This window comes from Rhinoraja longicauda, chromosome 1, assembly GCF_053455715.1.
Source record: "Rhinoraja longicauda isolate Sanriku21f chromosome 1, sRhiLon1.1, whole genome shotgun sequence".
Taxonomy (NCBI): Eukaryota; Metazoa; Chordata; class Chondrichthyes; order Rajiformes; family Arhynchobatidae; genus Rhinoraja; species Rhinoraja longicauda.
Window position 1 is genome coordinate 126,203,628 of NC_135953.1, and position 21,904 is coordinate 126,225,531.

General features: G+C 44.3%; 1 protein-coding gene across 2 annotated transcripts in view; it reads right to left on the bottom strand.

Annotated features, from left to right (window-relative positions):
* The window catches only part of elovl6 (ELOVL fatty acid elongase 6), a 100,090-nt gene extending 78,633 nt beyond the window's left edge, over window positions 1-21,457 (bottom strand). Inside the window, exon 1 of one of the 2 annotated variants that reach the window (XM_078406284.1) lies at window positions 21,222-21,457. In XM_078406284.1, coding sequence (XP_078262410.1) covers window positions 21,222-21,304 — 83 coding nt within the window. In that variant the 5' untranslated portion in view covers window positions 21,305-21,457. Of the gene's footprint in view, window positions 1-19,184; window positions 19,206-21,221 lie in introns of those variants that run through there. The other variant, XM_078406294.1, reaches the window with a different exon arrangement.
* Between the last annotated feature and the right edge of the window lie 447 nt (window positions 21,458-21,904).

Below are 21,904 nucleotides of genomic sequence, written 5' to 3' on the forward strand. Positions count from 1 at the left end.
TAGGTCAAGACCCTTCTTCCAAGATGGAGTATGATGCGGTGGTGGGGGGGGGGGGGGGGGGGGGAGGACAGGGCAGCATTATGAAGGTAGGCAAGATAAAAGATAATCCAGAGAGGCTCTGGAACCAAGGGTGCTGGAAAATCAGTGTTCAGCCTGTACTATCCCATCCACAATCCCTTTGAAAGAGTATAATGAATTGCATATAAAATCATGTAGTGTATAAAATTATGCAAGAAATAGATCAGGTAGATGCACAGAGACTCTTGCCCAGTGTAAGCAAATCGAGGACAAGAAGACAGAGGTTTAAGGTGAAAAGGAAAAGATTTCATAGGAATCTGAAGAGTACCTTTTTCAGTGAAAAAATGTCACACAAAGGGTGGTGGGTGTATGGAACAAGCTGCCAGAGGAAGATCCCAACATTTAAGAAACAGTTATACAGGTACATGGATAGGACAGGTTTGGAGGGATAAGGGCCAAACGCAGGCAGGTGGGAGTAGTGTAGCTGGAACATGTTGGCCGGTGTGGGCAAGTTGGGCCGAAGAGCCTGTTTCCACGCTGCATCACTATGACTCTACGATTTTATTCTAATACCAAATTCAGTAATTCTGAAATAAATCCTCAGATGTCAAGAATAGAAGCCCCACTTTGTGTTTACGTTCCACATAATTAAGCTCCCACTTTAGCCAATCTCTCCTAAGTGCTATCCAACTTGCTGACTTATTTCCTGAGTCAATCATCAAATGGAAGAAATCTGCAACTTCAGTTGCAGGAAACAGATTGTCACTGCAACCAAGTTGGGCAGCATGGTGGCGCAGTGGTAGAGTTGCTGCCTTACAGCACCAAAGACCCAGGTTCGATCCTGACTACGGATACTGTCTGTATATGTTCTCCCCGTGACCTGTGTGGGTTTTCTATGAGTGCTCCGGTTTCCTCCCATACTCCAAAGACATACAGGTTTGGAGGTTAATTGGCTTGGTATAAATGTAAATTGTCCCTATTGTGTGTAGGATAGTGTTAGTGTGCGGGGATTGCTGGCCGGTGTGGACTCTGTGGGCCGAAGGGCCTGCTTCTGAGCTGTATCTCTAAACTAAACTACGTTTCCAGGCAAAAATAAGAATGATGTAAACTAGGCATCAAACTAGTTTTACCTTGAATAAAAGGCAGTGAAAGGATTGGGGAGAAGGAAAGTTGATGGAAACGGAAAAAATTGCATCAGGATTATTTTAAATTGTTAAGAACCTGCATAACGTCTAGGTTGTTGAACTTCCAACACACTGAAATATAACTGAAATATAACAAAAGTTAATCAGCAGTTGCTATTTTGGTCAAATGTCATTACCCTCTGAAACACAACGTTTTGTTGATATCAATTTGAATGCTACTTGTTGCAATCGCACTCCACCCATTAAATTCTTCCAAATTTTGGAATACAAATCACAAACTTGCAATGCAATCGTTTTATTAAACACAATGTCCAAGAAGACAACCAAAGGAAGGCAGCTGCCATTAGGATGTCCACCAGCAGACACATGAACGCCTCATTGAATGCAATTTGGCGATAATTCATCAGCATTACACAAAGGAGTGCATTCACTGGAGTTTAGAAGGATGAGAGGGGATCTTATAGAAACATATAAAATTCTTAAAAGGTTTGGACAGGCTAGATGCAGGAAAAATGTTCCCGATGCTGGGGGAATTCAGAACCAGGTGTCACAGTTTAAGAATAAGGGGTAGGCCATTTAGAACTGAGATGAGGAAAAACTTCTTCACCCAGAGTGTTGTGAATCTGTGGAATTCTCTGCCACAGAAGACAGTGGAGGCCAATTCACTGGATGTTTTCAAGAGAGAGTTAGATTTAGCTCTTAGAGCTACGGGAATCAAGGGATATTGGGAAAAAGCAGGAACGGGGTACTGATTTTAGATGATCAGCCATGATCATATTGAGTGGCAGTGCTGGCTCAAAGGGCCGAATGGCCTACTCCCGCACCTATTTTCTGTTTCTATGTTAGAACTACTATGGCAAGAACTTTCCAAAATCACAGATGACAACAAACAATCTGCTGGACAAAACTTTACAGATCGAGCAGCAGCTGTGGGAGGAAAGGAACTGTTACAGAGTTAAAAACCTGCATGAAAGAATGTATGATACTTTATTAAGACATGCGACAGGGGGATTCGTTGTTGGAATGGAATTGTTTTTCTATCAGGACAGAATGGAGAGGGAATAAAGAGAGGGCGAAAATGGAGAGACAACAACCAGTAGATGATTTGGCAGAGCGAGGCGAGGCAGAGGAGGACAGGTAACGACAGCCAGGAATGAGAGGGGGAAGGTGAAGTTGAGAAACAGACAGGTGGATGCAGACAATAAAAATACAGATGGAGCCGGGTAGGGGGAGGGTAAGATGAAGATGGAGACACCCAAGGTGGTGATAAGTTATCACCACCTTGGGTGCCTCCATCTTCATCCTCCCCTCCCCCTATCCGGCTCCATCTGTATTTTTATTGTCTGCATCCACCCGTCTGTTTCAAGCGAGAACACAAAGGTTACCAGTGCTGGAATGTGGTAAGAAAGGAGACAATGTGAATTAGCAAAACAAAGTGTTGGAGGTGGTCAGCTGGTCAAGCAGCATCTGTGGGGGGAATAGATCGGCAATGTTTCGCGTCAGGGCCCCTCTTCAGACATAGGTGCTGCCTGACCTGCTGAATTACTCGAGCACTTTTAAGTTTTGCTCAAGACTACAGTATGAGTAGTTCCTTGCATCTCTATCATGTGTTTTATTAGGGGAGAGGTGAAGGGCAGATAGAACCAGAACTATAGAAGCAAGGAACTGCAGATGCTGGTTTATAAAAGGCACAACATGCTGGAGTAATTCAGCAGGTCTTGCAGCATCTCTGGAGAACCTGGTTCTCCGGTTTCCTCCCACGGTTTGAACGGAGATGAGGAAGAACTTTTTCAGTCAGAGAGTGGTGAAGGTGTGGAATTCTCTGCCTCAGAAGGCAGTGGAGGCCAGTTTGTTGGATGCTTTCAAGAGAGAGCTGGATAGAGCTCTTAAGGATAGCGGAGTGAGGGGGTATGGGGAGAAGGCAGGAACGGGGTACTGATTGAGAGTGATCAGCCATGATCGCATTGAATGGCGGTGCTGGCTCGAAGGGCTGAATGGCCTACTCCTGCACCTATTGTCTATTGATAACAAGGTTCGAAGCCATGTTCCCTAGCAGACAAAAACTGGTCTCCAAATTTGAGGAAGGATATTCTTGCTATTGAGGGCGTGCAGCGTAGGTTTACTAGGTTAATTCCCGGAATGGCGGGACTATCGTATGTTGAAAGACTGGAGTGACTAGGCTTGTATACACTGGAATTTAGAAGGATGAGAGGGGATCATATAAGATTATTAAGGGGTTGGACACGTTAGAGGCAGGAAACATGTTCCCAATGTTGGGGGAGTCCAGAACCAGGGGCCACAGTTTAAGAATAAGGGGTAGGCCATTTAGAACAGAGATGAGGAAAAACTTTTTCAGTCAGAGAGTTGTAAATCTGTGGAATTCTCTGTCTCAGAAGGCAGTGGAGGCCAGTTCTCTGAATGCTTTCAAGAGAGAGCTAGATAGAGCTCTTAATGATAGCGGAGTCAGGGGGTACGGGGAGATAGAGCTCTAGGGGCTAGTTCTGCACCTATTGTCTGTTGTCTATTATAAACATTAGTTTACAAGTTACTGATCAGAAGCCGTGTTGAAAGTGAAATTTATTTGCCAATTGAGATAAATATGCAGGTGACCACAACTTCATTGAATTTATTCAATTTGTGGTAATAATTGGGTTGCAAACTAGAAGGAAAAAAGTTTGGGGAGCTCGTAAAGAGTAAAAGTGGCTATTATAGAAACATAATTTAGAAAATAGGTGCAGGAGGAGGCCATTTGGCCCTTCGAGCCAGCACCGCCATTCATTGTGATCATGGCTGATCACCCCCAATCAATACCCCGTGCCTGCCTTCTCCCCATATCCCTTGATTCCACTAGCCCCTAGAGCTCTATCTTACTCTCTCTTAAATCCATCCAGTGATTTGGCTTCCACTGCCCTCTGTGGCAGAGAATTCCACAAATTCACAACTCTCTGGGTGAAAAAGTTTTTTCTCACCTCAGTTTTAAATGGCCTCCCCTTTATTCTAAGACTGTGGCCCCTGGTTTTGACGCGCCCAACATTAGGAATATTTTTCCTGCATCTAGCTTGTCCAGTCCTTTTATAATTGTATATGTTTCTATAAGATCCCCTCTCATCCTTCTAAACTTATCTATTTCAAAATTTGTTCTTGTGTTAAAATGTCATTATTCCTGACTACTATTAATTACTGTTAACAGCGCTTTCTTACGAAATAGAGAAACGACTACTATTAATTACTGTTAACAGCACTTTCTTATGAAATAGAGAAATTACAATTACTGTTAACAGCGCTTTCTTATGAAAGAGAAATGATGCAACACAACTTCAACTTCAAAGTGCACTAGTCTGCAAGGTAGATTAAAGAACCATTTGCTAATTTCTCATGCATGAATCACACATGAATCACACATAAAAAGCTTATTGAAATTTCTGGCAGGAGTCCTGAAAAGTGGACCGAGGCAATCCGCAGGCGTTGCCACTTTCATTTCACTGCACATCTTGTATATGTGACAATAAAGTTGACTTGACTTGAGCACTTCTCGTCTTGATACTGCATGTGTATTTGTATTAGTGACAGAAATCGAGCCAAAATGCACTGTTTTCCTACCCTTACTTAAACAGGGAGCAAACCACACTCTAAATTGGAAAACAAATGCAATTCAGCTACCTCACTGGGCATTACTTTCACATGTAGACATTTTGCCCTTCCCCAATTAATTTACAAATGGTGCCCTTTTGCAGTGGCCCAATTGGACTGCTCCATAACACGATGAACCCAGCAAACCAAGCTGGGTGCTGTTTGCAGCTTTTCTTCCATCCCCTTCTCCCCCCAATTTTCTCTCATCTCCACGGCAGCTTGGACCTTGGAGAGAACATAGTACAGTCTTGTCTCAAGCCAGGAAATGAAGTGGCAGCTGCAAACTCAGGAAGCTGCCATCACTTCTGAACCATTTACCTTCTAGCACTTCCAAAGGAAGTCAACCTCTTAATAGTTTTGATGAACCTTAACTTAGTAGTTAAGGCAAAATGTTGCACATCTGAAAATGGTGGAAGTCGAATTCCAGAGCACCGAGGCCAATGATATGCACTCCCAACCAACAAAGCCTGTAGCAACAAAAACCATTCCTCATCTGTCCCCGCAAAAAAATGCTCCAATATCTGAATAACTAAGGTATTTTGATTTCCCAAATTTCTATCGCTGGACTGGGAAGAGTTCGTGCTACCAATTGTTGTTTCCAGTTCACACATGGCCACCAAAATGGATAACTCAGATTCCAGGACAGTAGAGCCTAAATAACATCTACCACATACTCGAGGAACTACCTCTACAGTGAAGAAGGGGTGGGGGGGGGGGGGGGGGGGGAAGAAAAAAGGAGGACCCGGCGTGGGTTACTTTGAAACGTTGTCAGCTCCCTTTATGTGGTGACTATTGCATACCTTGTCATATGTGACAACATATTATTCAATTCAATTCAATATATTATGGAGCACAAATCTGGTGGGTTCCAATCAAATCAGAGGCTGAGCAAGGCTAGCCAAATAATGAAAAAAGAATGAAAAACTATTTATACCACGCACGCATACTACTTCTGCAAAGTATCACCTTAAAAAGGCGAAAGAGACGTGGTAGTTTACAGAGGGAAATTCGGAACTTAACTCCTATAGTCATGAAGTGCTTTGAAAGGCTGGTCTTCTCACACATCAAATCCAGCATCCCTGACTCACTGGACCCACATCAATTTGCATACAGGGCAAATAGATCCACAGAAGATGCCATCTCTCTGGCTCTTCACACTGTCCTGACTCACCTGGAGAGACAGGGCACGTACGTGAGGATGCTATTCATTGACTATAGCTCCGCCTTCAACACGGTCATCCCCACCAAGCTCATCACCAAACTCCACCAGCTAGGCCTCAGCTCGTCATTATGCGACTGGATCCTGGACTTCCTGCTGGAGCGACCGCAGGCAGTGAGAATGGGCCCGCACCTGTCCTCCACTATCACCCTGAGTGATAGCCCTATCACAGGGCTGTGTTCTGAGCCCCATGCTCTACTCCCTCTTCACACTCGACTGTGTTCCTGCATTGTCAAGTTTGCAGACGACACAACGGTGATCGGGCTTATCACCAACGGTGATGAAACAAAATACAGAGCTGAGGTGCAGAACCTGGCGGACTGGTGCTCTGATAACAACCTGTCCCTAAATACCACCAAGACCAAGGAGCTGATCATCAACTTCCGTAGGTCACATAACAGGGAATATGCCCCGATCTTTATCAACGGGGACAGTGTGGAGAGTGTCTAGCTTCAAGTTTCTGGGCACTCACATTTCTGAGGACCTAACATGGTTCAATAACACTGCTGCGCTGGTCAAGAAGGCACATCAACGACTGTTCTACCTAAGAACACTGAAAAAGTCTGGTCTACCCCAACAGCTGCTGACGACATTCTACCGCTGCACCATAGAGAGCATCCTAACACATGGCATCCCTGTGTGGTACCTCAGCTGCACGGAGGTAGAAAGGAAAGCTCTACAGCGGGTAGTCCATAGAGCTCAGAGGACCATCGGAATGCAGCTACCAGCCTTGGAGGGCATCTACAACACACGATGCCTCAGAAAAGCCACCAGCATCCACAAAGACTCTTCACACCCCTGCAACAGTCTGTTCGAACTCCTTCCATCGGGCAGACGATACAAGGCCTTCTACGCCCACACCTCCAGACTCAGGAACAGCTTCATCCCCAGGGCCATAGCTGCTATGAACCGGTCCTGCTGAGCCGGATGGTCACATCGCACAGTGATCCGGCACAGATCTACTTGCACTTTATTCTGTCTTAAAACTGTTACAATTTGTTTCGTTGGGTTGTTGTTGTTTAAATTAATTAATTTATTGCATCGTCTGGGAGGCGCATTCCCAATCTCGTTGTACCCCTGTACAATGACAATAAAGATATATTGTATTGTAGAATCATCTCAACAAAAGTTGCTGATGATGAAAATTAAAAATACTGAGAGCACACAGCAAACAAAGGGCAGGCTAGATCTCTCCGAAGGCTGTCAGAGATTACAGGGTTCAGCAGAAAATAAATTGCGAATTAAAAAAATCAAGTTATTGCTTAACTGCGAACAAACGTGGGTCATTGAACACAAAATAAATTATAATTATGGCACAATAAGATGAATGTATCTCTGGTTTTGTTAGCTGCCACCATAGAAGGGCCCAAATTCACTCTTTCTGTACTGTTTATGTTGAGTTGGAGGCTAGGGCCACCTGGCTGAAGGGGGAAGGGTTTGCTAGGACCACCTGGCTGAAGGGGGAAGGGTTTGATAGGACCACCTGGCTGAAGGGGAAGGGGGAAGGGTTTGCTAGGGCCACCTGGCTGAAGGGGGAAGGGTTTGCTAGGGCCACCTGGCTGAAGGGGGAAAGGTTTGCTAGGGCCACCTGGCTGAAGGGGGAAGGGTTTGCTAGGGCCACCTGGCTGAAGGGGGAAGGGTTTGCTCGGGCCACCTGGCTGAAGGCGGAAGGGTTTGCTAGGACCACCTGTCTGAAGGGGGAAGGGTTTGCTAGGATCGCCTGTCTGAAGGGGGAAGGGTTTGCTAGGACCACCTGGCTGAAGGGGGAAGGGTTTGCTAGGGCCACCTGGCTGAAGGTGGAAGGTACACCCCAGCGGTACGAACATTGACTTCTCCCACCTCAGGTAGTCCCTGCTTCCCCTCTCTATCCCCTCCCCCTTCCCAGTTCTCCTACTAGTCTTCCTGTCTCCAACTACATCCTATCTTTGTCCCGGCCCCCCCTCACCTGACATCAGTCAGAAGAAGGGTCTCGAGTCGAAACGTCACTCATTCCTTCCATTCAATATGATCATGGCTGATCATCCAAAATCAGTACCCTGTTCCTGCTTTCACCTCATATCACTTGATTCCATTAGCCCCATGAGCTATAACCAACTCTCTCTCAGCATCACTTTCTGAAAGATCAGGGTATAACCGACCTAAATATCAGAACAGTGTCCCAACAGTATGACGCAAACTCAAAGAAGTCACTGATCACTTGAAACAAGAGGGGCTTGTTATCTTTTTGGGGTGGGGGGGGGAGGGGGAGGGTTTGCTAGGGCCACCTGGCTGAAGGGGGAGGTGGGAAGGGTTTGCTAGGACCACCTGGCTGAAGGGGGAAGAGGGAAGGGTTTGCTAGGACCACCTGGCTGAAGGGGGAAGGGTTTGCAACTTGCAAGTTGAATTGCAACTTGAAAGAAACCGCAATCAACATCACAGACCACGATACTTATTGTAGCTGAGGCACCTCCACTGAAATATTAGACAACATGGTGTGATTATCCCCCTTAATATGCATGACAGCCAGTTGACAAATTGGTGCATAAATGAAAGTTATAATTAAAAATGTCAAAAGTCAATTACTCTGCCTGTCAAAAATCTGAAATGAAAACAGAATGCTGGAATGACTCATCAGGCCAATGCAGTGCAGAACAGCAGCAATGTTTCAGGTCAATGACCTTCTCGAACTGAGAAAGGTTGGAGATTAAAAAAAAGAGGAAATGGAAGGGGCAGAGAGAACTAAAATGGAAAAAAAACCCGACAAGACAGAGACCAAGAAAAATTAAGTGACACAAGTGATGATGGTAATGCCGGCAGAAGGATGATGATAAGATGTAGGTCTGGAAAATATACAATTAAGTGCAACAAATGAATTCTGAAATATCAGAAAGAAAAATTAAAGCAGAGTAAATTTTGGAAATGCAAAATTAGAATGGCTGATGATCTGAAACTGTCTGAAGGAGGGTCTCGACCCGAAACATCACCCATTCCTTCTCTCCAGAGATGCTGCCTGTCCGGCTGAGTTACTCCAGCATTTTGAGTCCACCTGTTGAATCAAAGTTGAGTCTCAAGAGCTACAATGCGCCAAATCAGAAGACAAGGCTCCATACCTCAGACCTGCATTGAGTTTTGGAGACACAAGAGACTGCAGATTCTGGAATCTAGACCAATAAACAAATTGCTGGTGGAGCTCAGTGGGTCATGCACCATCTGAGGAGGAAAAGGAATGGTCAACATTTCAGGTTGCAACCCTACATCCGAATATTTCAGTCCTATCCCTTTGCTTCGTGGATACCGTTTAACCTACTGAGTTTCTCCAGCAATTATTTTTTAAAAAACATACTGAACTTTGTTGGAAGGGCCCCAGAGGCCAACAATGTCAGAATAAGAGAGAGCAGGAGAATCAAAAGTGATAAGCAACTGTAGATTCAGGGCGATTTATTCACAAAATGCTGCAGTAACTCAGCAGGTCAGGCAGCATCAGATTCAGTGCGACCCTTTGCAAGATGAACCGAGTGTCCTGCAAACCCAAAAGAGGTGCCATGAAGATGGGAGTGGGATGCAAGAATGAACCTAAAGATCCTGGAGGACACTGACACTTGGAATCCAGAGATGGCTACATTATGGTGGAATTGAAAGCTAAAAGCCTTGAAATCAGACAGTGATTTAAATAGTTAATGCACTGATATACCATCCCCTCTGGAAGTAGGAAAGAGGCAAGACCACATATATTGCCCATCTCCAATTGTCTTTAAGATGGTATAGAAATAAAATGCTGGAGTAACTCGGCGGGACAGGTAGCATCTCTGGAGAGAAGGAATGGGTGATGTTTCGGGGTCGGGACCCTTCTTCAGACGGTGTTAAGAAGTGCTTCTGTCCACATCTGCAATCCAAATAGTGAAGGTTTTACTACAAAGCTATTCTCATATTATATTATTTTTCATATTTCAGATACAGCGCGGAAACAGGCCTTTTCAGCCCACCAAGTCCGCACCGCCCAGCGATCCCCGCACATTAACACTATCCTACACACACTAGGGACAATTTTTACATTTACCCAGTCAATTAACCTACATACCTGTACGTCTTTGGAGTGTGGGAGGAAACCGAAGATCTCGGAAAAAACCCATGCAGGTCACGGGGAGAACGTACAAACTCCTTACAGTACAGCACCCGTAGTCAGGATCGAACCCGAGTCTCCGGCGCTGCATTCGCTGTAAGGCAGCAACTCTACCGCTGCGCCACCGTGCTGCCCTAAACAGGGTGGGCAAAGATTTTAACCCTGCAGTAATGAAGGAATGGAAATACATTTCCGACTCAGGATGGCGTAGGTCTCTGAAGAATTAGCAGGTTACATTCCCACAAGCCAGCTGCTTCTGCCCTTCCAAGCTTTGGAGGTGCTGCTTGGAATCCTCAGTACATTGTGCACACACACTAGTCAGCAGACAGGCTACATCAGATTGAGAACGTGAATGTGTGAACTTCTCTTGTTCTTGTAATATTTATCTGAATAAATGCCATATTGTTAGACGGTCTTTCAAAATGCTCCAGGAAAAAAAAGCAGACGGAAATTTCTTCCTGTTGTTACTTCCCAAACTAAACGTCAGTAACGTTTGCCAATCAGCTTTCGAAAAAATACATCAAAGTTCAGTGAGATGACAGAATGTACAATGTTGGGCTCTCCCTCACAATAACCAGGCAATACTTTAAACCAATCCATGTACGAACTCTTTTTATTATATTGGAGGTATTTACAGATTTCCGAAATGGACCTTTCGTCTCAACATAAAATAGGTTTCCAGAGCTTCAAGGTCAGTTTATTGTCACATGTACCAATTAAGGTACAGTGAAATTTGAGTTGCCATACAGCCATACTAATTGAAGAGCAACAAGACACACAACCACATAGAAGTTAACTTAAACATTCAATCACAGTGGATTCCACATTCCTCACTGCGATGGAAAGCAATAAAGTTAAATCTACTTCCTCTTTGTTCTCCCGCGGTCGGGACAGTCAAACCATTCGCAGTCAGGGTGATCAAAGCCACTGCAGCCGATGATCGAAGCCCCCGCTTCGGGGTGATCGAAACTCCCGCGTCGGGCTGGTTGAAATTCTCTCCACAGCATGGAGCTCCCGAGTCAGCCTCTTCTTACCAGAGACCGCAGGCTTCATGATGTTGAAGCCCACAGGCCCCGTGGTTGGAGCTACGATCCCCAGCAAAGGGATCGCAAGCTTCACGATGTTAAAGTCCTGGAGACTCCCGCGGCTTGGAGCACCGGGTCGGTCTCCAGGAAAGGCCGCGCCACTCCACGACATTAGGCCGCAGTGTGGAAGGAGATACAATATGGAAACAAATCGCATCTCCGTTGAGGCAAGAGATTGAAAAAAGTTTCCCCCAACCCTCCCACCTAAAACAAACCAAGGAACACTAAAACATACTTTTAACACATACTAAAAATAACAAAAAAAGGACAGACTGTTGGCGAGGCAGCCACTGCAGGCAGTGCCATCCGGTGGTTAATACAGCTTTAAGAATTGTTGCATGACCAGCTGATCTCTTTACTTTTAAGGCCTAGTTTCAGTATAGCAGCGACTGTACAAAGGATACTGCAAGGAATGTCACTTTGCACAATTGCACTTCTTCTACAAGTTCCTTTGTTAAATTATGATTCTGGAGGATAACTCGTACATTTACAGAGCGGACATTACAATTTGTTTTAAGCAGACTCTGGAAAAGGTGCAAAATTCCCCCAAGATTGCTCGGAATTCCAGATACCCCAGCTTAAAATAGAGAAGAAGCATTCTGATGGCACCGAGAACCACGTGCCCATTTGCCCAGAGTACACAGACAACCTCTCAAACCACGCACCCCCCACACACCGTCAAGTATTTCTTGTCCACCTTGACAGGCGCTGGGGGTGTTCTTCCATTGATGGGAAAGAGGACGATTGGAGCAGAGAAAATTAATCGTCAAGTCCCAGACAGGGATGAAAGCATGCGAGTGGCACCCAACACAGGCGTGCTAGCCACAGAAGCAGATCTACAATAACATATGACAATCGCTCCACACTCTTAAATCTCTATTCCTGCAGCAACATTTCTTACTTCCACTATGATCTTCTTAAACTCCTTTCAGATCTGACCTTACTTTGACTCCCAGCACCCGAAACACAACCACATCGGCCTCTTTGGTGATCCCCGGACTACCCTTGATCGGACTTTGCTGGCTTTACCTTGCACTAAACGCTATTCCCTTATCATGTATCTACCCACTGTAAATGATTCAATTGTAATCATGTATTGTCTTTCTGCTGTCTAGATAGCACGCAGCAAAAAAAGCTTTTCACAGTACCTCAGTACACGTGACAATAAACTAAACTGAGCTGAATAAGTGGCACATGGTGTTAGAGCTATTGGATAATTAAGTCAATTAAACTTTGAACATCACATTAAAAAAGGTGGATAGGATCCCTCCCATTGTGAGCGTATGTGGACCTGGGCCAAGGGCAACCGAATCATGTGCTTCAGTTAATACACTAATCATGAAACAAATAAAAACATCCAAGCTGCTGGGTTCCAGTCAAGTAGACTGTGAAAAGAACAAAGGCTGTAGAGGGAAGAGTTTATTCCCTGCATTCAGCCAACCACAATAGACGAACTAAAATCGGACAAAAGGTCCAATTTTACCATACGACAAACCCTCAAAAAGACATCAAGGAATGAACCCAGTGAATTACAGGCACACCACGACATACCTAGAAATGAAAGAGCTTGGCTTTAGCAAATCTTCACCTTTAAACCAGGAGCAGGGGGAAAGTCCACAAAATGGATGCGAGGATCCATGCAAGGGTCAGATTCATATTCAGAGTATCACTTGAACACAAAGTATCTGGTCATGGTCAATCCTACAGAAGAAACACTCGTTAGATGTATCTATACCAAGATGAAGGCATCAGAGAAACCTTACATTTTAAGTTAACTCAGGAATAACTCAGCATATCCTGCTGAAGCAAGCCACTCTTGAGGTGTTGCAATTAATAGCAACGCGTTAGGTGCTGCAATGTTTAAGACCACAATGACGTTGGCTGGAAGATGTTATTTGAATGTGGTAAACCCAAAGAATACACTGTAGTTTCAAGCAAATTTCACAGTAGTAGAATGGAAAGTCATACTTTTACTCAATTATTACAGAACAGGAGAAGTGATCGTATAAACTGCTTGGAGGAGACTCACTGTGATGGATGTTTCTTTTTTTGTGTGTTTTTGGGGTTGTGTAATTTGCCTATTTTAATGCTTTATTGTGTAATCTGCCTATTTTAGTGCTTTTATTGTTGGACTGTGGGTGACTGAATTTCATCCAAAAAGCTATCTTCAAGGCCAGCCATCATTGCAGCACCAGAACTCGTACAAAAAAAATGTGGAGTGATACAAAGATGAACCTAAAGGAGACACACACACACAGTACTATCACGGATACGCCAAAAACCCACCAATGGGTTGGAAACAATTAAGGTGAAGTCTACGTCAGACTAATGTCGGATGTGGCTCTGTGGTGGTGACTTGACACATTGCACGATACAACCCAGATCAGACATGTTGTCCCATGTCAGAGGAACGGGTCTAGAAGAATAGCCTGTCTCCCAAATATCTAGAGGACCTGGTGTCAAATGATCCTACATTCCTGTTTTCCCTCACCACCCCCATCCCTTCTACTGTTAAAAAAAGGCATGCAAGGGAAAAAATATAGGTATCACTTCAAGCATTGTAGCATGTTCCGACTGCTTTCCATGTTGAGACAATTGTTCCAGTATTGAAGCTAATACCCAGAAAGTCTGTCTGTCTATCTGCCTGCAGAGCATAAGAAATTCTAACTGAGATGACTCCTACCTTCAAATGCTTTGGGGTGAATGATTGAGAAATATTTAGATACAAACCTAGACTTAGCCCCATCCCTAACCCGTAAATGTGTTGTGCAGGAAGGAACTGCAGATGGTGGTTTAAACCAAAGATAGATACAAAATGCTGGAGTAACTCAGCGGGACAGGCAACTCTGGAGAGAAGGAATGGGTGACGTTTTGGGTCAAGGCCTCTTTTTGAAATGTGTTGTTCTAGTCAGAAGATAATTCCAAATAAAATTGTTGAATCTTTGATTCCCAAGCGACATCTTGTTCTCTTTTTCATACATGGAGTGTAACGGACATCGTAGTGGAACTTTAAAGTACCAACAATAAATGTCCTGTAAGCTTTGTTCTTCTTCCTGGAACATATCCACGAACCCTATTGGTATCACCCACATAGGGGCATCAGTCTACCCCACGACAGAAGGGGGAGAAGTTGTACAGTTTGATAGCCACAGGGAAAAAAGATCTCCTGTGGCGTTCCGACCTGCATCTTGGTGGAACCAGTCTGTTGCTGAAGGGGCTCCTCAGGTTGACTAGTGTGTCATGGAGGGAGTGAGCTGTACTGTCCAAGATGCTCCACAGTTCGAGGAGCATCCTCCCCTCCAAGACCACCTCCCATGATTCAAACTCCACCACCAGGAAGGAGTCAGCCTTCCTGATGAGTTTGCTAATCCTGTTGGCATCTGCGGCCTTCGCCCTGCTGCCCCAGCACACGGCAGCGAAGAAGATGGAACTGGCTACCACCGTTTGGTAGAACATCTGCAGCATCTCACTGCAGATGTTGAAGGGGCGGAGCCTTCTCAAAAGGTACAGGTGGCTCTGTCCCTTCTTGTGCAAGGCCTCAGCATTCCTGGACCAGGCCAGTTTACTGTCCAGGTACACTCCCGGGTATTTGTACTCCCTGGTAAACTGCACATCCACACCGTTGATGGAGACGGGGGACAGGGGTGTTCCTCTCCTCCTAAAGTCCACCACTAACTCCTTAGTCTTGTCAATAGACAATAGACAATAGGTGCAGGAGTAGGCCATTCAGCCCTTCGAGCCAGCACCACCATTCAATGCGATCATGGCTGATCACTCTCAATCAGTACCCCGTTCCTGCCTTCTCCCCATACCCCCTCACTCCGCTATCCTTAAGAGCTCTATCCAGCTCTCTTGAAAGCATCCAACGAACTGGCATCCACTGCCTTCTGAGGCAGAGAATTCCACACCTTCACCACTCTCTGACTGAAAAAGTTCTTCCTCATCTCCGTTCTAAATGGCCTACCCCTTATTCTTAAACTGTGGCCCCTTGTTCTGGACTCCCCCAACATTGGGAACATGTTTCCTGCCTCTAATGTGTCCAATCCCCTAATTATCTTATATGTTTCAATAAGATCCCCCCTCATCCTTCTAAATTCCAGTGTATACAAGCCTAATTGCTCCAGCCTTTCAACATACGACAGTCCCGCCATTCCGGGAATTAACCTAGTGAACCTACGCTGCACGCCCTCAATAGCAAGAATATCCTTCCTCAAATTTGGAGACCAAAACTGCACACAGTACTCCAGGTGCGGTCTCACCAGGGCCCGGTACAACTGTAGAAGGACCTGTCGGTGCTGAGCTGCAGGTGATTCAGCCCACACTACTCAACAAAGTCATGACTACACCTCTGTATTCAGCTTCTCTTCCCTCACTGACGCCGCCCACAATTGCAGTCATCTGAAAAACAAGGGGGGGGGGGGACAACAAGGTTCCCCCCCTGCCCCAACTAATTTTCAACAGTTGGCAGATAGGAGAGCAGAGAACCATCTCCCACTTACCTCAGCCAAATGTATATCCACCAACTGCACTGCCTTCACAAGGCCAAGCTAAACGTGATGAGTAATGTGCAGATACAAGGAACCTTAGATGCTGGTTTACCACGAAAAGAGAAAGTACTAGAGTAACTCAGCAGCTCAGGCAGAAATGCCATATTTCCAAGTTCTACATAGATGCCACCAGACCTGTTGAGTTACTCCAGCACTTTGTGTCTTTTTTTTGTGACAAGTAGGGTTACCAACTGTCCCGTATTAGCTGGGACATTCCGTATATTGGGCTAAATTGGGGTTTGTCCCATTCGGGACCGCCCTTGTCCCATATTAGGCCCGGGGGTTGCTGTAGGCCTGGACACTGCAGGCCCGGGGGTTGCTTTAGGCCCGGACACTGGAGGCCCGGGAGCCACCTAACGGTGGTTGCATAGCAACCAGCCTCCCGGCCCGGGCGGCCGCCATTGGTAAAGCGGGAGCATGTGGCCGCTGGGTGGGGTCTTGTGGGGCCCGGGGTGGTGACGTCACCTTTTGTCCCTTATTTGGGAGTCAGAAAGTTGGCAACCTTAGTTACACGTACAGGTGACCCATGCTTACTCAGTTTGTGTTTCGGCCACATCTCAAGGTGCAATGTGCTCAGCATCAAGATCCTGTGCGGAAACTTTCAATAGTTGAGATTGCTTTATTTCCACATAAGTGGGATGTTTGCATGTTTACAATGAGGAATTAATTTTACTGATCGCAAGCAGGCAAATTCCCTCCTGGCAGAACTTGTAAAAATCTGCACTCATTTCCACATTGCACCACAAAATATCTGCGATTACCCAAATCACCCTGTACTTTTTCACTTTATTTGCATTTAAATTGCTAGACCAAGAAATGGCTAATCGTTATTCCCTTATGTATCTACACACTGTAAATGGATTGATTGCAATCATGTATTGGAAAGAACTGTAGATGCTGGTTTAAAGCCGATAGACACAAACTGCTGGATTAACTCAGCAGTGAATGATCCATTCCTTCTATCCAGAAATGCTGCTTGTATAACCGCTGAGTTACTTCAGCATTTTGTCTATTTTCCATTGTAATCATGTATTGTCTTTCTGCTGACTGGTTAGCATGCAACAAAAAGCTTTTCACATAGCAATAAACTGAACTGAAACTGATTCAGTCGTGAAAGAGTTAATGGGTAGACGAGCAAAACTGAGGCGAGACAAAGTGTAGAAAGTTCACTGAATACAGCTCATGATATTTATCTGCAAAAATCAGACGAGCCTCCGGTGATGTAATCACATGCAGATAAGCTTGTAGTCGTCAGAGCAGGCCTCCTGTCTTTTGGTTGGCTAGTTTTTTGTCAGAAGACATCATAAGATGATCAGCATTGGTGGACCGATCTCAGTTAAACAAGGTAGCACCAAGTCCCTACAGCACATGGCTCTGACAGAGCTCAAAAGAAACAGACTGCAAAATAGAGTGACCAAAAACTTTGCTTTCATGCCGAATTTTTCCCCTCTAATAAGCAGCTGCATTTACTTGTTTTTCCAAATCATTTCTAATCATGTTTCAGCATAAATGCCTAACTACAAATGCACACTGTGGTGCATTCAAATATCAATGCTATGTTAGTCCCACGTTTATATCAGAAAAGCAGACCTATTACATTTACTGGATTATCTTCTCCCTCAAAATGTTTTTAAAAAGGTGTTTTAATCCTTTCCAGATACATTTTGCAAGTGTGAAAGAATCTACCACAGCTGACCTTTTAAGATCACTGCTACATTTATACATATTGTTACAAAACTTCACTGAATAGCTCCAACTTTAGAATGTGAAATTAATACAGCATTTATTCTATTCATAACGTACAGGAAACCACAAAGGATGAAATACTCTTTTCCAGATTAAACACCAATCAGGAAAGTCAAAAACCAGAATTTAAAAAGTCTCCTTTAATTATGTCAGCATGCATTTCAAAAGCACATTTTAACATTGCAAAACATTCCAAAATGCAAATAGGACCAGGCAAATAGTAACTTAAAGCCAAAACACAAAGGCATCAGGGCAAGAGACAAATGCTTAATAGTCAAAAGTGGTGGGTTTTAGGGTGCACTTTAAAACATAAAGGATAAATGAGAGTTAGTGTGGCTTCAACTAATGGTACACAGGTAATACAGATGTAACAGAGGAAGTCAGGGACATGCAAGGACACTTGGAACATCGCAGATCTGAAAGTCTAAAGATGGCAAGAGGCATGCCAGAGAGATGTGAAGACAAGACTAATGATTTCAATTTCAAACAATTGGTCTATTTTTTATATGAAATGACTGGGTAATATTTGCACAGTTCCAAGTACGATTGCTAATCTCACAAGAACACCCGGATACCTATTATTTTTTAAATCTTTTAAGATGGAGGTTAATTTCTGTTTAATGACAAAGTCTACTTCCACAACATCCCAGCAAGGGCGACTGGCTCACAATTCAAATCTAACATGTGCAAAGACAAGGTGTTTTCCAAAACAAAGACTCACAAAGTTTACTCTAGCTGTCGTTTGAGGCACTCTACAGGAACAACAAGTTTGAATTCTGCAATTCAATTCGTTATCAAAGTTTCAATGTAGGTTGGTGCCATAGTACACTTTACACTTCTCACATACAAGCAAACATTATAACTGTCTAGGGAAAAAAAAACCCTGCAGATGCTGGTTTAAATGGTCGACACAAAATGCTGGAGTAACTCAGCAGGTCAGTCAGCAAATCAGGAGAGAAGGAATGGGTGACATTTTGGGTCGAGACCCTTCTCCACTCAGTCTGAAGGGTCTCGACCTGAAAAGTCACCCCTTCCTTCTCTCCTGAGATGCTGCCTGACTCGATGAGTTACTCCAGCATTTTGTGTCTACCATTATAATTGTCTCACTATCTTTCTAGTAAATTTTACAATCACATATACAGGTAATTGATAACTTAACAGTCCTACTCATAGCAGTAACAAAATTGTTACGGATTAGTATCAGACTGCAAAGTAAATATCAGAGCAGTTACTGCCTGGTTCTAACTCCTAATAATGATGCAGCAAAATTTCCAATAAAGATGGAATCCTTATTTTATGATTTGGATTCCATATTTGATTTTGAACAAAACGCAAAAGGCTGCCATTCAGACTATTGAGACCAAGCCGACTCACAGTAGAGCAAAGATAGACACAAAATGCTGGAGTAACTCAGCGGGACAGGCAGCATCTCTGGAATGAAGGAATGGGTGACATTTCGGGTCTCGCACCAAAACGTCACCCATTCCTTCTCTCCAGAGATGCTGCCTGTCCCGCTGAGTTACTCCAGCATTTTGTGCCTGTCTTTTGTTTAAACCAGCATCTGCAGTTCCTTCATACACATTCCAGTAGAGCAATTCCATTCCCCATCTTTTTTTAATGCACCGCCAAAACCTATTTTGTGATACATGTCTAAAAACACCCCTTTGAATATTTTACCTCATTACTGACACTTACAACTTTTACAGCGGCCAGTTGTTTTACCAACCCATCATTGGAATGTGGGAAGAATTTAAAGCATCCAGCATAAGCCATGGGTAAAATGTGCAAACTCCAAGCATACAGCACCTAAAGTTACGCCTGAAAGCTAGGCCCGAGCTGTGAGACAGCAGCATCAACTGTTGTGGTAATGTTATTTATATTATTTTTGTTCACTCACAGGAATCTGGTTCCTTAAATTAAAGGAAGGAGATAATCCAATTGGCTCTTTTGACAGCATCTTCCGCGAGTTCTCAATGATAAGCACCTCCCCAACTTATATTCGGACAATTTGAAACATCCCCTGCCAACAACACTTCCTTACACATACCAGTCTTTGGAAACTGACACACAATAAAATATGATCTGACTTTGTTTGCAAGTTAAATTACTTTTTGCAGTGAGCTGTGATCTATTCATTTCTACAAGAGCAAAATAGCACAATGTAAAAGCTTAATTCAGATTACTGAATGGCTTTAGCTAAAAACGCCAATTATAAAATAGCCATTTTACCATTTAAAAAAAACACCAGTGTCTGGCTGTGATGAGAGCATCTGTCTGCCTCATTCCCCACCCTCCATCTCACCAACCCCCATTAAAACTATGTCACATTGACAGAATAACCACTTACACGAAAGCAAAACGGAAAGTGGATTTACTTCGACCGCAGCAAACTTTATTTCTATTATATTGGATTTGCCAATATAAAGGAGTGCTTATCTAAAAAGGAAACCAAATGTGCATGTCCTCAACTTTCAGTAATGTGAGCATAGTGTGATCTCAAAAGTAAAATATTGCCAATCACACTTATTTATACCCATAAAACAGCATAATAACCACTTCAGTGGACACATGCTGAAGCTGCTTTTTTTAAAAAAAATTATAGAAAGGCTGAATTCATAGAAAACAAGGGGTTACTCAAGGCTTCAAGCACTTTTCATCGAGCAATCTGAGAATTGCTGCTGCTGTTGCTGTCTAGGCGAGTGCAGGGACTCAGCTAATCTAAATCGCAACAGTAAAATAAAACTGGGTATCATCAATGGATTAGACGCAACTATTGACCGCTGGCATCGTGCACAGAGGAAGAACCCACACTAACATAGCAGCATCCGCGACTGGGCTTCCACCCCCTTCTCTCTCTCTCTCTCTCTCTCTCTCTCTCTCTCTCTCTCTCTCACACACACACACACTTGGGATACAAATACCTCCAGCCAAAGGAGTGGAAAGTATTTTTTTCATGAAATCTTTTGTTGATTTTTTTTTGGGGGGGAGGATTGGGTCTTTCTAGTCTCGGTAGTTTAATGCAAAGTCACGTTTTGTGCTTCAGTTTGCAGTGGGGAGGTTTTTTTTTTCTCGCCCTTGTTCAATGCATTAAAAAAATGGATGTGGCATGAACGTCTGCTCCAGCAGGTAGGGGCGGGCTGTCTGCACGTGTTTCAAATGTCTGCTCAAAAGAGCCTTGCAAAAAAATGTTTCTAAAAAAAAAAAAAAAATGTATAGTGAGAACGCTGGGACTTTTGAAAACAAAAAAAAATCGTGACACAATGAACGCTTTTCCTTTTCCAACCCAAATCCCTTAAAAAAAATAATAAATGAAACACCAAATTAATTATCCAGAGTAAGGGCAATGCAATCTGATGATGTTTGCAATATGCCCCCCACCCATATGGAGAGCTGGGCAGGAAAGGAATGGGAAGAGCTCCTAGAAAGGTTGGAATAAAACTGATGGAAAGCCAGACGAGGAAGTGCTTCTCGGTTGCATCCAAAAGTAGGCGAACCCCTCTTCACAAATGCAAGGGGTAGTAGATTTGGAGCGAACAATACATTTGCAGCGAACTTGAACCATTGGGGGAGTGGGGGAGGGGGGGGAAGAAAAAAAATTACCTCCACAAAATATATATATATATATATTTTAAACAAAATGCTGGCGTTATCTGGAAATACCACAATAGGTGTGTGTGTGTGTGATGCCAACCCATTTGTTCTGCAGCAAGTCCTCTATAAAACACCGCTCACCAGTTTTCCTGCATCCACAGAATGGCTTCTCTCTCGTTGAATTGTCTCTCGAATTCATATTCCTGCAGCGCCAGCACTGACATGCTTCCAGGTTGACGAGTAGTGTTTTTGTACCAAGTGCTGGCTGGGAGGAACTTAAGCCTCGCTGCTGCTGCTGCTGTTTCTGCTGCTGTTGCTGCCTGCGTTGTCGTGATTGATTGTCAGCCTTTAGAAGCATTCACTTCCTTCTCTTCCCATCCCACTCCACACACACACACTCACTCTCTCGCGTCAAGGCAGCGCCACCAAACTCTGCACGCAATCCTAGCGCCCGCCCACCACCGCATCTTCTCATGGCTTCTTCCACTCCCCTCTGCTAAATTTCTTCTCTTCCCCTCCCCCCTTCTGCTGGATTTATTTCACTTTCTCCGCCCCACTGGATTTCTTTTATATTCCCCCTCCCTCTGCTGGGATTTCTTTCATTTCTTCCCCCCCCCCCCATGCTGGATTTCTTTCAAACCCCCTCCTCTGCTGGATTTCTTCCACTCCCCCCCCCCCCTCTGCTGGATTTCTTCCCTCCCCTTCTGCTGGATTTATTTCACTTTCTCCGCCCCACTAGATTTCTTTTATAACCCCCCCCCTCTGCTGGGATTTCTTTCATTCCCCCCCCCCCCCTCTGCTGGGATTTCTTTCATCCCCCCCCC